This window comes from Diadema antillarum, unplaced genomic scaffold (assembly GCF_040938485.1).
Source record: "Diadema antillarum isolate AM-2024a unplaced genomic scaffold, OU_Dant_1.0 scf00000017, whole genome shotgun sequence".
Lineage (NCBI taxonomy): Eukaryota > Metazoa > Echinodermata > Echinoidea > Diadematoida > Diadematidae > Diadema > Diadema antillarum.
Genome location: NW_027270906.1, coordinates 5965881 through 5982755, shown reverse-complemented (window position 1 = coordinate 5982755; position 16875 = coordinate 5965881). Strand labels below are relative to the sequence as shown.

General features: G+C 37.5%; 1 protein-coding gene across 1 annotated transcript; it reads right to left on the bottom strand.

Annotated features, from left to right (window-relative positions):
• Positions 1 to 2619: 2619 nt before the first annotated feature.
• Positions 2620 to 14993, bottom strand: LOC139726001 (uncharacterized). Its single transcript, XM_071637086.1, has 4 exons — positions 14804 to 14993; positions 14010 to 14245; positions 7344 to 7424; positions 2620 to 2760 (listed from the first exon to the last, which is right to left on the bottom strand). The coding sequence occupies exons 1-4, from the start codon at positions 14991 to 14993 to the stop codon at positions 2620 to 2622; spliced, it is 648 nt and encodes a 215-aa protein (XP_071493187.1).
• Positions 14994 to 16875: the final 1882 nt, after the last annotated feature.

The window sequence follows — 16875 nt, the reverse complement described above, 5'->3', positions numbered from 1 at the left end:
GTCTGCTAACAATCTGCTGTATTTAGAGAAAGTCAACCTTTGACTATAGAAAAGATCCCAGTCGCAGGGAGGACTTTCGTTCCCCACATTCAGAGGAAAGTCCCCTGTGACACAGTGCCTAATGTTTGTTAGTTTCATTTCCCATTAAAGAAGATGGCTGGATAACCCATATTCAGCTGCAATAGCTTGTCTTCCATAGTGGGTCCAGTTGGATGTTCTGCTCTTTGCGATGAATAAATGAAATGGGATCTTTTACGTGCATGAGCTGTGACTCTCTCACACATGCACGGGACCTCCATTTTATGTCCAATCCAAGGTACATGTGCCTGTATATTCCTTTTTGCTAAGCGCGAGTTCAAAATTGTCAATGAACAGGTGGACCTCTACTGCAAAATAAACAATCATCATAAATCCAAGTCAAATGAGAAACACATGCATACACGGCCCCAAACTAAATTTAGGACTTCTTATAAACTGAATGCAGTTATTTGGAACATGGTTGCCTATTCACGAATTTGAATGACCGACGAGATTCCGTCGCCTGCTTGACATGAATTTGAATGCTCATTGATGAAATGCGTGCTCCTCTCTTAAATTTGAATGCTCCGATAGTGAATTTGAATGTTCCGATGGTGAATTTGAATGTTCCGTGGTGAATTTGAATGCTCCGACAGTGAATTTGAATGCTTGAATAGTGAATTCGAATGACCGGATTTTGAATATGATTGCTGATTCAGTGCTGCGAGCGTGGAATGCGTGAAATCGAATGCTTGAAATAGGAACTTGAATGACAAAAGTATGAAATTGACCGGGAAAACCTATTAGTCCTAGTTGCAATACAATGTACATGAATGAATGCAGACGACATTCTGTAGCCAATTACCACAAAGAACAGGCGATCAGTTGACTTGCTGATAATGAAGGCGAAAGTTATCATGATTGCTTTTATTAGACAAACCTTTTTTTCCCCGCCAGTGACAATTAAAAGTGAAAAAAGAAGAAATATTAAAATGCAATATCACATATGAATACATAATGTACAAAGAATATACATGTATAATCAATTTAGATATTAATCAAATTATATCAATGTTGAAATTAAAAAGCATTATACATAAACTCAGAAAAATCCAGGAGAATGCGATATTCACCACACTACTAGAATTTCCCTCGAGACAAAGAAAATAGAATTCGGTTTTATTGGGAAGCATATCAATATACCGGGTGTCCCAAAAAAAGCGGAACGGTGGATTTTCAGTACCTTGCGGTCTAAAAGTTATATATCCTATGACATCATTAGAAAAAGCATCTTCCGCAGAAGACTATGATACCAAAATCATTAGATTTGGTTCAGTACTTTTTATTCTATGCCAATTTCTGAAAATGCAGCCATTGTCAAATTTCGCCGGATTTTTGCGACTTATGAGATAATAATTTGAGTGCGACACGCGATCCATACGGTGAATATTGTGTAAGCTCGGTGATCCATGTCAACAAAAGATACAGCTTTCACATGGGGCACGGGCCAGGAAAAAAACAGTGTGTGTGTGTGTGTGTGTTTGTGTGTGTGTGTGCGCGCGCGCTCCCAATATGAAAGCGTTATCTTTTGTTGACATGGATCAACGAGCTTACACAATTCACCGTATGGAACGCGAGTCGCACCCAAATTATTATCTCATAAGTAGCAAACACTTTTAGAACGCAAGGTACTGAAAATCCACCGTTCCGCTTTTTTTGGGCCACCCGGAAGAAACATGTATTTCCAGTTTACGTGAGGCATAGATACATATGCTGAACAGTTCGCTACAATAAAGGTTTAAAGCCAAACATATACATCTCGTGTGCTTGCAGAACAGAATGTCGATTTTTGCTCTAATCTGTACACTTTGCATACCAAATGTGTGAAAGAGCCCCATGATAACATCACAATTACCGTTTGGTCATGATGAAAATACAAAATATTAACCATGAAAGGTTCACAGGAATCTAGGCCCTGCTACTTTGAGTTTTAGTGGTAGTACTCTTATGACACGAATGGATCATCACGTACTTCCAGTGTTCTACACACCCACTACTGAATGGAGGAGGGCGTTTCTAAAATACAAGTTAGTATATAATGTCACACTTTTTGATCTCTCTATATACAAAAAGACAACTCGATATCCTGGCAAATCTCCTCAGCCAGATAAATTTCTTGGTTGATCTTTGCGATATATAGCAAGCAAGTTCCAAATGGTGCAAGATGAATGTTAAAATCCTGTCGGATACTATGTTTTAGCTTTAAACAAGTATTTCAGTCATGCGCAGTGCGTGTATGCGGTGTCGGCTCTTTCTCAAGCAATTTGAACAGAAAAGTTTTCTCCGCGAACGGTTTTTTGAATGATCGTTTCAAATTGCTGATTCTTCATTCGCAAATTGACCATATATTTGATAGAGTAGACATGACGAGAGAATAAACCTGCTTTGCTTTATAGGGCTCCAAGCTCACTATACTGAAGCAGAAGAATAGTCATAGGCAAAATAGGTCTTTGATATCTTTAAAAAGAAAGGTCTTTAAAATCAACAATACACAAACAACAACCATAACAAAAAGTAAGAACCAGCTCTTCCGTCATGGCGCTATTTTGTCGCTACAACATGGAGTTCCATTATCCTTCCAATCGGGCCCATCGGAAGTCCTTCGGAAGTCTTCGGCGTCACATCGACCAACCACCTGTGGATGTCGTCGATACATTCGTCCTTCAGATCGTCCGGAATATACTGAAGGTGCCCGATAAGAATTCTGATATGATCTGCATGCAGTAAATGACACGACCCTTTACAGTCATAGCAACTATTGAAGTCATGATATTCAGCCCCGTAACGAGGAGGGGAGGGCTGGCGATCAGGGTCAACTTGAGTAAGAAAGCAAAACCAGAAAACGAAAAAAAAAAAAAAAAGGTGAAGACCTCTTTCAACAAAGTACAAATGCAACATAAGAGTTTGACTTTCTTTTACAGTTTCCTTTTCAAGTTGAATTCCCAAAACAAACAAACAAACAAACAAACAACACTCCAGTTATAGGCGTGCTGTTCATTGTAATAGCTCTGAAAATGATTATACAATCACTGTACACTTTTTTTCCTTTTGTCACAGTTTTATGGCACTAATAAGAGTTAAAATGAATGGCAACATTATACCAGCAAACTAACGCTGCCAAGCAAAATGTTCAAGTCAGGATTTATGATATGTATAGAGCCTTCATAGAAAGAGAAACAGCTACAACGAAACAGTTTGATAATAATTGTTAGTTACATATCGCGTTAATTTTAGAACACTATAGCAAGTTGAATGCAAATTAGCTCCGATAGTCGTTACCCCTTCAGGTTAAAGAAACTGTAGCATTGCAGAGTGACAAAATTTTATCAAATCAGAATGAACTCTTTTAGGGCCCAACTCTATAGGCAATCGAAATTACTATTGAGCCCTTACATTATTATAACGTTTTCTTTATCCCCTTTTTCAGCCTGAATAAGCTTGTATGACTCTAAATGAACATATGTGCTTTTTCATATTATGTAAAGCTTTCATATACTGTTTTAGTGTTTAGTGACAGTGCTAAAGAAAGAATTTGAACGTGGAAACTAGAAAGACGTTGAGGACAAAATCGACTAAAGTTCGGAGTGATATGCAAGAATAATTCAATTCTATATACTTTATTGAATAAAAATGTAATCAAGGTAATAAAGTCAGATATGCCAGTATAACAATTATGAATATAAGGCTGTGAAAGAGAAAAAGGTGTTTTCCGCACGTAACACAAAGTAGAAAAAAAACATCATTTTATGATGATGATTATCACCATCCTTCTCATTCTAAAATGATAAGGATGATGATAATTGTGGTGTGGTGGACATGATAACAATAATACGATCTGTGGAAAAAAAAAAGATTACTATGATTACAGTATTTTATGACGGGATTATTACGTTATTTTTGATGTGATACGTTATACAGTGTATCACATTCTTTATCATGATATCATCAGAATCATCAAATAAATTATATGCTTATACTTCATGATAATAAAGATGAGTAGAAATGGTAGCTTGTTTCTGGCTTTGATTTGAAAGACATTCTCACTTCCAGTATTGCATTCTTTATTACTCCAACAGAAACGAACATGCAACTAAAGAAAAAAAAAGCCCAGTAACGTACAAATTTGAACTGGCTTCTGCGCGATACCTCTGGAATGTATTTCAACAACGCGGCCCTGTCATTAATAATTTTTCGCGAAAGAACCCCCAACACCACACACACACACACAAACACACACACACACACACTCACACAAATAAAATTACACCTCCTTCTCTGGAACGAGCCTTCAGCTTTTGTCTTGTTTCTCGTGTTGTACACTCTTCGTTCGATCGAAGACAACACTGTGAGAATAATAGTAGGTTTTCCCGGCCAATTTCGCACTTTTGTCAGTCCATTTGATAAAAGGTTCATTCAATTTAGCGAAAATCCTCTTCACTGCCCATTCTGTCATTCAAAATTGCAAGTTGGTCGTTCAATTTAGCATTTCGATCAATGAAATTTGCACATGTGCCATTCGAATTCGTAAAACGAGCATTCAAATTGTCACGTGCTCTTCAGTCATTCAAATTCGCCAACACTGGCCGAAAGGGGTATTTCAGTCATTCAATTTCGCGTATGGGCAGGCAAATTCCTAACATGTTCATTCAAATTAACGTCATGTTATTTCTCTTTTGAAAAGGTGATAACATTTAAACGCGTATTTCTATGTGACTTTTTGTTTCATCCACGCACTGTTAAGCAGTAAAAGTATCATATTTTTTACCATACATAACTCGGGTTTGTTGTTCTGTAACGCCCCTTTTCTTTCATACATGTCATTTTAGGCCCACATGTTCCTATACTAACTTCATCTTCTTACAGTCATGACAGCACAAATTAGATACAGACGTATTTCTCAAGAAGACAGAAAAAGAATTATAGAAACATTTGATGATCATAACCTTGACTTCCTAGAACTGGCCGACACACTCGGAATAAAGCACTCAACGGCCAGATAAGTTGTGGCTACATGATGCACTAAATCTTCGGACTGGAAGAATCACTAAGCACATTGAAGAAAAAAAAAAAACCTGTTGCCAAAATCTTTCAAATAAGTACGAAAATATGAAATGTAATGACGCTTGCAAAATAGTAACTGTGTTGACAAAAAAAAAATAAAGAAAGAACCAAAGCATAAACATGCGTGCTAAATTGACTGCAAAAGATGTTAAATTGGATGCCCAAAAATGAATTTGAATGAACGAGTGCGGCATGTCCGTGATCACGTGACTATATCATTCTAAATTGAATGAACGAATAACGAAATGGTGCTAGTTTTACGAATTTCAATTGAAAAAGTGTTAATTAGAATGACGCTAAAGGTAATTTGAATGCTCCAAAATGAATTTGAATGAAGAGATCATAAAATTGAACTACCGAACATGTCATCTACGCTAAATTTTGCTAAATTGAATGCAGCAATTAGGAATTGGACAGAGAAGGAGACCCTAATGAAAAACTGACATGACTGATCCCGCGACTGATGAACGGCTTAAATACCTTTTATGATATCTTCATTCCATTTCATCCACGTGAGGTCACCAGCTCGAGAGGAAACAACTTTAAATCCGACTGATTGAAACATTTTCAAGAAATCCTCTTCGCATGGCCAGTCAGTTTGTTCATGTTCATAGTCCTGAAGAAAGAACGAATTCAGTGAGAAAATGGAAATGTATTAATCTCTTAATTATTGTGCGAGCGTGTACAATCACTTTGAGTATAAATTGAAATTCAATGATTATTTGTCGGTAAAATGTACATTAAATGTAATTTTGGAGAATTTCGTTCTCTAATACCTTTATCTGAATACAACATGTTCCTTTCTGACGCTTAGTATCATCTGTGAGTACTGAAGGGATCTTGGTCATCCTAAGAATAACGTGCCTGTGCAAACGATTGTTGTTGCTGTGGTGCCCAAGCAAGTTAACCGGACGACTTGCTTATCCATGCCGAGAAAGAAGAAACTGGAAGTTGCACTTTATTCAATTAGATGATGATCGATGGCAGGTAGACGCACATGAAGGAATGGAGACCTCGCAGTTCTTAAATAATACAATAAATCATCTATACAGTTAACAAAAAAAAGATGTAATACATGTATGTAATTATATATGCGTGTGTTTCTTTGTGTAAGACGTATTGTAAAAATACACTTTGAGTATAAATTGAGATACAATGGTTATTTGTCGGTAAAATGTACATTAAATGTAATTTTGGAGAATTTCGTTCTCTAATGCCTTTATCTGAATATAACATGTTTCTTTCTGACGCTTAGTATCATCTTTGAGTACTGAAGGGATCTTGGTCATCCTAAGAATAACATGCCTGTGCGAACGATTGTTGTTGCTGTGGTGCCCAAGCAAGTTAAGAGAGAATGCAGCAATATTAGAAGAACACATCAGTGAAAGTTTGAGGAAAGTTGGACAATCCGTTCAAAAGTTACGAATATTTTAAGTATTTTCGCAGTCACTGCTGGAAGAGAAGACTACTAGAGTGCATGATGTCACATACGTACAACTATATAAGGAAAATAAAAAGAGAATTTCACAAAACTTTACTTTTTGAATAAAGTGCACAGTTCTTCGACTTGCTACTGACGTATGTGAAGGGTAATATTATTCCCCTTGCCTTCTGAAAGAGAGAAGTCGAGTGTTCTTTTTTTATGGGAGAAAAATGGAAATATGCTGAATTTTCTTTATTCTTTCTTTATATCGTTGTACTCATATGACATCACAAGCTATAGTAGTCTTTTCATCCAGCCGCGGCTGAGCAGAAACTTCAAAAATTCATAACTTTTAACGGATTGTCTGATTTTGCTCAAACTCTCACTGATGTGTTCTACTTATATTGCTGCATTCACTCAACCCACCAGAAGCCTTGATTATTCATGCCGAGAAAGAAAAAACTGGAAGCTGTACTTTATTGAAATAGATAATAATCGATGGCAGGTATGGACACACATGAAGTAAGGGAGACCTTGCAGTTCTTAAATAAGGCAATAAATCATCTATACAATTAAAAACATATATATACATATTTATTATATTAGATTATATTACATTATATTATATCACATTATATTAAGTCATATTCTATTCTACTCTACTCTATTATATTATATTATGTTATATTATATTATATTATATTATATCATATTATATTATATTATATTACATTATATTTGTTTCTGTGTGGAAAATGTATTGTAAGCTTCTAAAAAGTACCGTGAGATATGGCCCCCATTTCGGGTGGCCTCGCAACCACGTATCGGCCGTCTCTCCGTATTTACACCTCTTGCCGAGTAGCTGGCAATCAAATTCAATGAAACCGCTCCAGATGCGTCTATGCTTACTCCGCTCGGGTTGTTTGTTGCGAAGAGTTCTGTGAGTACAGTTTGTACTTAGTATTTCTGTGTTACAATAGTATCCTCCGCTCGCGACGATTCGATTCGTACACGTTCATCTGTGAGTGTGTACACGCGCTGTGAAAGTTTTGCTCGCCGTGGTAGACCCTCATCCAATTACTAGTATAGTACATGTATAAATACGTATAAAAACGGGTGAGAGTGCGAAAAACAAGACATACCAAAAAAAAAAAAAATCTGACAAGAAGAAGAGGAGGAGAGAGAGAATCATAAGGAAAGAGATTAAAAAAAAACAATGAATATTTTGTGATAGATCACCAATCATGCCCAACAGTGATCAATATTATTGCGGGTTCCATGGAAGACCACAACTTTATTGGTTTATAATGATGGGGATGAGTAGGCTCCTAATGGGCTACAGTGACCAAAGATTATGTTGTATATAGTCCATAAGTCCAAACATGTTGCGAATTCACGTATTGGCTACAATATATGTGGGGGGGGGGGGGGGGGACTGAAGGTGAAGCCAATCCTGCCCTCCCCCCCCCCTCCCCACCGATATTGAAACGCATATCGACCAATAGGCCTACACATGACGAGTAATGTATAATGTAACACTTTTTCGATCTCCGTTGATTGGTGATTGAAATATTGACAGGAAGATTGAAGGGAAAAGGAGTGGAGAAGAAGCGCATTTTATGGATGGAAAGCTTGAAGGGAGAGTAGTTGAAAGTTATGGAATAGGCTATACAATGGTACATGTACATGTATCAGAAAGTTGTGAAATAACATGATCGCTTATAAATCTATATACATTGTATGTACATGTATTTATTTCTCAGCCTCCAACCCCCTCTGTTATATCTGTTGCTATTAAAGGCCCCTAAATTTATCTTCATACTGATGGTATATTGTTTTGTTTCTCAAACCTGCCCCTCTTTTCTTCATACTACTTTCAAAGACTCACACTGCATATTCATTTTCCGACCTCTCTCGACCTCCCGGTCCTCCTTTTTCAAATGTATATGACTCGTGTATTTTTTCCCTTCCTCGATCACTGCTTGAATTCTCATACAATTTATCTGTTTCTCATACTCTCTCTGTCTCTCCCCTTCTCTTTTTCTCACTTTAAAACTATACAATGTTTGTTTACAAGACCACATTCTCTATAGTCTCTACATTGATCAGTTTGTCTAGAAACATGTTTAGTCAGGGCAAATATGTATGAAGGAAAATTACACCACTATTGCATGAATTCATTATGCATTTTATTCACTTCTTTATGTTCAAGCACTTTTTTATGAAGGTATACTGAGTATACAGATGTAATCTGATCCTCCAATATCCAAGAAGTATATTGCAATACAAATTAGAACTGTCACTCAATGTTGTACTAACACAGTTACTGATATTTGCCATATCTCAAGTCAATTGCTCAAAACCTGAGTGAGTATGTAAATAGATCAACAATTTCTATGATTTTCATTAAAAATACTGTTACCATGGCAACACAATGTTTGACATTAAGAAAAAAATGAAGTTTGCCCAGCTCTATCATAGCTGTCACATGTGCCAAATTTCAAGTCAAATGCTCAAAAACTGAGGGAGTTAATTTAATTCACAATATTATTGTATGATTTAAATTCAAAATAAAATTATGCTGTCACCATATTGTGTCGAGCTCACTAATGTCAATAATATTCGACCACTAATGTGGCTGTCGTATCTTTAAGCTATTTGCTTATTTGACGACAGTCTTCTGCATTTACACTCCCGATCTTGTGCCATAATTCAGTGAGATCATTTATTCCGAATGGTTCCCAATCGACGTGTTCTCTTACTCTTTTCATTAATCTGTACACGTATATCTCAGTTTTATATTCGAATGTACACACTGTATGTTCCATTCTCTTGTAAACAACAAGAAATGACTATTTCGTTTTTGTAATATGATCGATGCAGAAAATTCCTAATAAATTAATTTAAATTTGGATCGTGTAATGTCATAACAACCACTATTATGTCATAAGACGTAGACGACAAATGTCATAATGACCACTAATGTCATAACACGTCGACGACAGATGTCATAGAATAATGACCACTATAATGTCATAACATGTCGACGATAAATGTCAAAATCGGATTAACCACAAATGTCATAACACGTCGACGATAAATGTCAAAATCGGATTAACCACAAATGTCATAACACGTCGACCAAAAATGTCAAAATTTCTATTTTTATTGCAAATGTGATAACACGTCGACGACATTTAATGTCATAACGACCACTGATGTCATAACATGTCGACGACAAATGTCAAAATCGGATTAACCACAAAAATAAATGTCATATGACATAACACGTCGATGACAAAGGTCAAAATATCAATTTTTACTGCAAATGTCATAACATGTCGACGACAAAATGTCATAACGACCATTAATGTCTTAACACGTAGACGACGAATGTCATAATGACCACAAATGTCATAACATGGGACAAATATCAAAGTCGGATTAACCACAAATATCATAACACGTCGACAACAAATGTCAAAATTTCTGTTTTTACTGCAAATGTCATAACACGTCGACGACAAATGTTAAAATCGAATTAACCACAAATGTCAGAATTTCCAAATTTACTGCAAATGTCATAATGCGTCACAGGGGAGGATCCAGGAATTCCGTAAAGGGGAGGCATCTTTACAAAATCAAAGGTTGGCGCAACCTCCTCCTTTTTTGAATTTATCAAAAATAGAGACGGGGAGGGGTGCTGCGCCCCCTTTAGATCAGCGACTGCGTCAGCCACAGGTTAATGGCAAAACCCAATGCTTGCATTACAAGGAGGCGACTTTTCAAAACTATACAAGCTGGCGCAACCCCCTATTTTTTCTTTTTATTTCTGTTGTTTTAACAAAAACAGAAAGGGTCATCAAAAGGGGTGCGCCCCCTCTCAACCCGCGATTTCGTCATCCACAAATGTCAAAACTCATTGCTTGCATTTCATGGGCAGATCCAGGAAATCCGTAAAGGGGAGACACCTTTTCAAAATGAAAGGCTGCTATGGCGCAACCCCCTCCCCCTTATTTTTTTCCTCTCATTTCTTTTGTTTAAACGAAAAAAGAAAGAGAAGAAAGGAGTGGGTGCGGCAGTCTTTACTTTTGCAAAGGCGCCTCGCCTTTACGGAATTCCGTATGATCCGCCCCTGTATAATGTAGCATTGGTTTTGCCATTAACGTTTTTGTGGTCGTGTAACACATCGTGTTATGACATTTGCAGTAAAAATGGAAATTTTGACGACGCAGTCGCGGATCTAGAGGGGGCGTGGCGCCCCTCCCCGTCTCTAATACATTTGCTAAAACAAAAGAAATAAAATTAAGAAAGGGGAGGGGGTTGCGCCAGCCTTTGATTTTGTAAAGGCGTCTCCCCTTTACGGAATTCCTGGATCCTCCCCTATGACGCGTTATGACATTTGCAGTAAATTTGGAGATTTAGACAAATTTTTGTAGTCGATGTGTTATGACATTTGTGATTAATTCGATTTTAACATTTGTCGTCGACGAGGCATGGCATTTGCAGTAAAAACGGACATTTTGACATTTGTTGTCGACGTGTTAAGACATTTGTGGTTAATCCGATTTTGATATTAGTCGTCGACGTGTTATGACATTAGTTGTCGTTATGAAATTTGTCGTCGACGTGTTATGACATTTGCAGTAAAAATGGATATTTTGACATTTGTCGTCGACGTGTTATGACATTTGAGGTTAATCCGATTTTGACAATTGTCTTCGACATGTTATGCAATTAGTGGTCATTATGACATTTGTCGTCGACGTGTAATGACATTGCGAGGTCGTTATGAAATTTGTCGTCGACGTATTATGACATTAGCGGTCGAAATGAAATTTGTCGTCTACGTCTTATGACATAAGTGGTTGTTATAACATTACACGATATAAATTCAAATTAATTAGGAATTTTCTGCATCGATCATATTATTATATTACGATAATAAAATAGTCATTTCTTGTTGTTTACAGGAGAATGGAACATACAGTGTGTACATTCGAATATAAAACTGAGATATACGTGTACAAATTAATGAAAAGAGTAAGAGAACACGTCGATTGGGAACCATTTTTGGAATAAATGATCTCACTGAATTATGGCACAAGATCGGGAGTGTAAATGCAGAAGACTGTCGTCAAAAGCATATAGCTTAAAGATACGACAGCCACATTAGTGGTCGAATATTGTTGACATTGATCGGCTCGACACAATATGGTGACAGCATAATTTTATTTTGAATGAAAATCATACAATGATATTGTGAATTCACTTAAAGGACAAGTCCACCTTCATATACAAGTGGATTGAGTGAATGCAGCAATAATAGAACACAACAGTGAAAGAATGGGGGAAATCTGACAATCCGTTTCAAAAGTTATGAATTTTTAAAGTATCCGCGTAGTCACTGCTGGATGAGAAGACTACTACAGTGTATGATGTCATATGCGTACAACCATAATATAAAGAAAAATAAAAAGAGAATTTCACAGAACTTTACTTTTTGGATAAAGTGCGACTTGTTACTGACATAATATGTTAAGGGTAATATTATTCCCCCTGCCTTGTGAAAGGGAGAAGTCAAGTGTTCTTTTGTTATGCGAGGAAAGTGAAAATATGTTAAATTTTCTTTATTCTTTCTTTATATCGTTGTACTCATGTGACATCACAAGCTATAGTATAGTCTTCTCATCCAGTCTTGAGTGAGCAGAAACTTCAAAAATTCAACTTTTGAACGGATTGTCCGATTTTCCTCAAACTCTCAATGATGTGCTCTACTAAAATTGCTGTATTCACTCAACCCACATGTCTATGAGGGTGAACTTGTCCTTAACTCCCTCAGTTTTTGAGCATTTGACTTGGAATTTGGCACATGTGACAGCTATAGAGCTGTGCAAACTTCATTTTTTTCTTAATGTCAAACATTGTGTTGCCATGGTAACAGTATTTTTAATGAAAATCATAGAAATTTTTGATTCATTTACTTACTCACTCAGGTTTTGAGCACTTTACTTGAGATGTGGCAAATGTCAGTAACTGTGTTAAAGTACAACATTGAGTGATAGTTCTAGTTTGTATATATTACAATACTTCTTGAATATTGGAGGATCAGATTACATCTGTATACTCAGTATACCTTCATGAAAAAAAGTGCTTGAACATAAAGAAGTGAATAAAATGCATAATGAATTCATGCAATAGTGGTGTAATTTTCCTTCGTACATATTTGCACGTGACTGTACCACAAACTGATCAATGTAGAGAGTAGAAAGTGGTCTTGTAAACAAACATTGTATAGTTTTAAAATGAGAAAAAGAGAAGGGGAGAGACAGAGAGAGTATGAGAAACAGATAAATTGTATGAGAATTCAAGCAGTGATCGAGGAAGGGAAAAAATACACGAGTCTTGCATTTGAAAAAAGGAGGAGGTCGAGAGAGGTCGGAAAATGAATATGCAGAGTGAGTCTTTGAAACTAGTATGAAGAAAAGGGGGGCAGGTTTGAGAAACAAAATGATATACCATCAGCATGAAGACAAATTTAGGGGCCTTTAGTAGCAACAGATATAACAGAGGGGGTTGGGGGCTGAGAAATAAATACATGTACATTATATACATACAATGTAGATTTAAGCGATCATGTTATTTCACAACTCTTATGCATGTACATGTACCATTGTATTTTATTCCATAACTTTCAACTACTCTCCCTTCAAGCTTTCCATCCATGCGCTTCTTCTCCACTCCTTTTCCCTTCAATCTTCCTGTCAATATTTCAATCACCAATCAACGGAGATCGAAAAAGTGTTACATTATACATTACTCGTCATGTGTAGGCCTATTGGTCGATATGCGTTTCAATATTGGGGAGGGGGTGTGGGGTGGCGGTAGGCAGGATTGGCTTCATTGATCTTCAATCCCCCCCGCCCCTCCTCACATTAGGGGCCTACTCATCCCCATCATACACCAATAAAGTTGTGGTCTTCCATGGAACCCGCAATTATATTGATCACTGTTGTGCATGATTGGTGATCTATCACAAAATATTCATTGTTTTTTATCTCTTTCCTTATGATTCTCTCTCTCCCCCTCTCCTTCTTGTCAATTTTTTTTTTTTTTTTGGTATTGTCTTGTTTTTCGCACTTTCACCCGTTTTTATACGTATTTATACATGTACTATACTAGTAATTGGATGAGGGTCTATATTACGGCGAGCAAAACTTTCACAGCGCGTGTACACACTCACTGATGAACGTGTACGAATCGAATCGTCGCGAGCGGAGGGTACTAGAGTACCACAGAAATACCAGGGAGGTGACCTCCCTGGAAATACTCACAGAACTCTACGCAACACACAACCCGAGCGGAATAAGCATAGACGCATCAGGAGCGGTTTCATTGAATTTAATTGCCAAAAGCCACAGGCTTGCGTGTAAATAAAAAAATGCGCCGACTGGAGGTCACACCAGAGGAGGAAACGCCCTCCTGGTTTCAGGCAGCGGAAAATATTCTGCAGAACTTTTCGCTGATCTCCGCACCAGTGCAGCATGCAAAGGCTGATGATCTTGTCGAATTTCTCCTCCCATCCCTGACCGAAGGAATGTGCGTCAGCGATGACAAAGTCGACATTTGGGACTGTGTGTTTCTGGTTGGCCACAGAAATCATACCTGGCGATAGGTCGATTCCTTCAGGATGAGTATATCACGACAAATAGATATTGTAATGCGTCAACCATTACAGCCCTTATACATCACAATTATCCTATGTTCATAGAAATAACTCAAGCAAGGAAAACCCAACTGAAAAACAAACCCATGGATACGTTTACATAATTACAATAAAGATCTCACTCGGTCAGTATGACTAAAATTACGGATTCGTTGTCGAAAATGATTGCAGTCAAAGTTTGGGCAAGGGTAGTTAGTCTCTAAATGGAGAGTAAATTTTGATGATCTTACGGCAATTAGGACCCGCCCGCAGAATACTGCAAAAATTACAAGACCGAAATTAAATAGTTTTGTTAATTTTGCATTTTTTTTTTGTTTTAACATGACATGATATGAAGCTCAGAAAAAATATTTTGGATTCCATTATTATGCATCGCCGCTCCTCCTACCAATATAAATCGTAGCGGCTAATGATCGATCAGGATCAAAAACCAAGCAAGACCCTCGTGAGACAGAGTTGGCACTGTACTGTTCTCTCACCAAAGTTGTTACCATAAACGACGTGCATACGTATACCTGTGACAGATTTGACACGAGATGCGATCTCCCCGCACGCCGTTCCCGGCCCGCACCCGACATCAAGCACCTCGTCGCTGAGGCTGAAGTCGAAATCTTTGAGCACGAACTTCCTAATATCACTCTGAGCACCACCTTTCTCGCTGTTATCCAGGTACGCTTGACCACCGGTGGAATCCCAAGAGTTCATTGCGACTTCTGATGAGTGGACAACCTTCTCTGTCGGAAAGCTAGTGATAAAAGAATGTATTTGTGACGTCTCCTTCGTTGATACAAGTTTGGCTACACAAACAGCGTTAAGTAATCAATGGCAAAATGACTGCAGCAACTACTTTTATTCAGTCAAGGACCTGAAGAATGATTCTGCCATGATTCGCCTTAATTAAGGGGGTAAACGCTGCTTTTTTTTAGTACAAATGTCCTACTTTGCATAGATGTTCCTTATGGCAATTGAATAATTTTCATCAAAGAGACACTCGGTATCTATGCAAATAAGCCTTAATTGGCATAATTTGTGCAAAAATACATTCTTTTTTAATACATGTGCATCCAGCAGAACACCTAATTTGGTTGAAGTAGTCTTTAGAGTATGTGGAAAACATTCCTGCAAACATTGATTTCATAGAATAGCTATATTTGTTTGAACTCACCCATCCAATACTCAAGTCCATCTACATACGTACAGCTAGATAGGAGACAACCTCCAGGTCTTCAACTCTGATAACTGTGATTATGCTCTGACAATAAACATATACAAATATAATGAATACACGCATATCAGTGCATATTACGTAACTCAAGGCCTCCTCTCTGTGCCAGCATAGAACGCATGTACAGACACTAGATAAATCCACAAGTAGTTACATCACAATAAAATCAAATATACAATGCCCTGCACCTCTCAGAAAATAGTGCAATGCTTGGTCATCTCACAATCCATAATTTCAACTAGAACCTAGAAAAGAGTACATGGCATATTTGTTTTGTATCCTACTATACAGAAAAATCCAGACTAGACCGATAAATCTGCCGCTTGTTCGGCGGCCTACTGTACGATCGATCGGTATGAAGACGGTCGACGCCGTCCCTTACCATTATTTATTCTGCTTTTTAAATGTCTTTGAGACCGATAAATCTGATAAATCTGCCGCTTGTTCGGCGGCCTACTGTACGATCGATCGGTATGAAGACGGTCGACGCCGTCCCTTACCATTATTTATTCTGCTTTTTAAATGTCTTTCCTATAAATAGGGAACTGAGTAAATGATATTACAATGTTTAGTGCATAAGGCCTTTAGTAGACACATCACAAGAATTTCTATATCTCCTGGTAGGTAGTTTCGTAAAAATTTTGTCTTGATGAAGGAGAGCATGATTTCGTCATAAACGAACGTAGATACTGAGGTATCCTCTCGGATGATACAGGAGAGAGAGGTTGCAACTGATTGTCACTTTATAGAGTAATTCATTTCTGGTAGTTTTTAGGGGTGCATGGGGTCTGATATTCGTATCGTGACGCCGTAGAAAGACGTATATTTATCATGCCAATCGTAAAATTATCCTGATTCTCAACAATCTGTCATTTCCCACTGTTGATAACATTGGTTTCCGCCTGTTCGAGGGTACATAAGTGATATTCGGCTGTGAAACTACCTTTAATAGAGCAACAGTTGTTCGAAAGTCGCGATTAACAAGTCCACTAACTCGTGCATGCTGTATACATGTACGCATTTATGTCATATACATAATATACATCATATTCTGTCAGGGGTCTCTGGTAGTCTAATTTGGTGCCATGCTCACTGTTTGTCCTAAGTTAAAAGTGAGTGATTACTGTCGCATATATGCCCTACCCACTGTCGAGCTGTATAACTACGGAATGTGTACAATATGTCGTATAAGCTGTCATGGGTGTGTCTGTGTGTGTGTGTGGGGGGGGGGGGTTGGTTATCTCAGGAAAAACAATTTTGCTAGTCTACATATTATAGAAATAAAGGTAATCCTTGACGCACATTTTGGCAAAAATTGGCTTATTCGCTTATCTATTCACTGTTCTTGTGTCTTTGGATTAA

Bases quoted from the DNA above. Each gene is read 5' to 3' on its own strand.
- LOC139726001 (XM_071637086.1), bottom strand. From the start codon at position 14,993: ATGAACTCTTGGGATTCCACCGGTGGTCAAGCGTACCTGGATAACAGC. The intron at 14,246-14,803 runs GTATACGTATGC...CTCATCCTGAAG, and splicing joins TCGTGTCAAATCTGTCACAG to GAATCGACCTATCGCCAGGT. The intron at 7,425-14,009 runs GCGCATTTTTTT...TTTGATTGCCAG, and splicing joins TCTGGTGTGACCTCCAGTCG to CTACTCGGCAAGAGGTGTAA.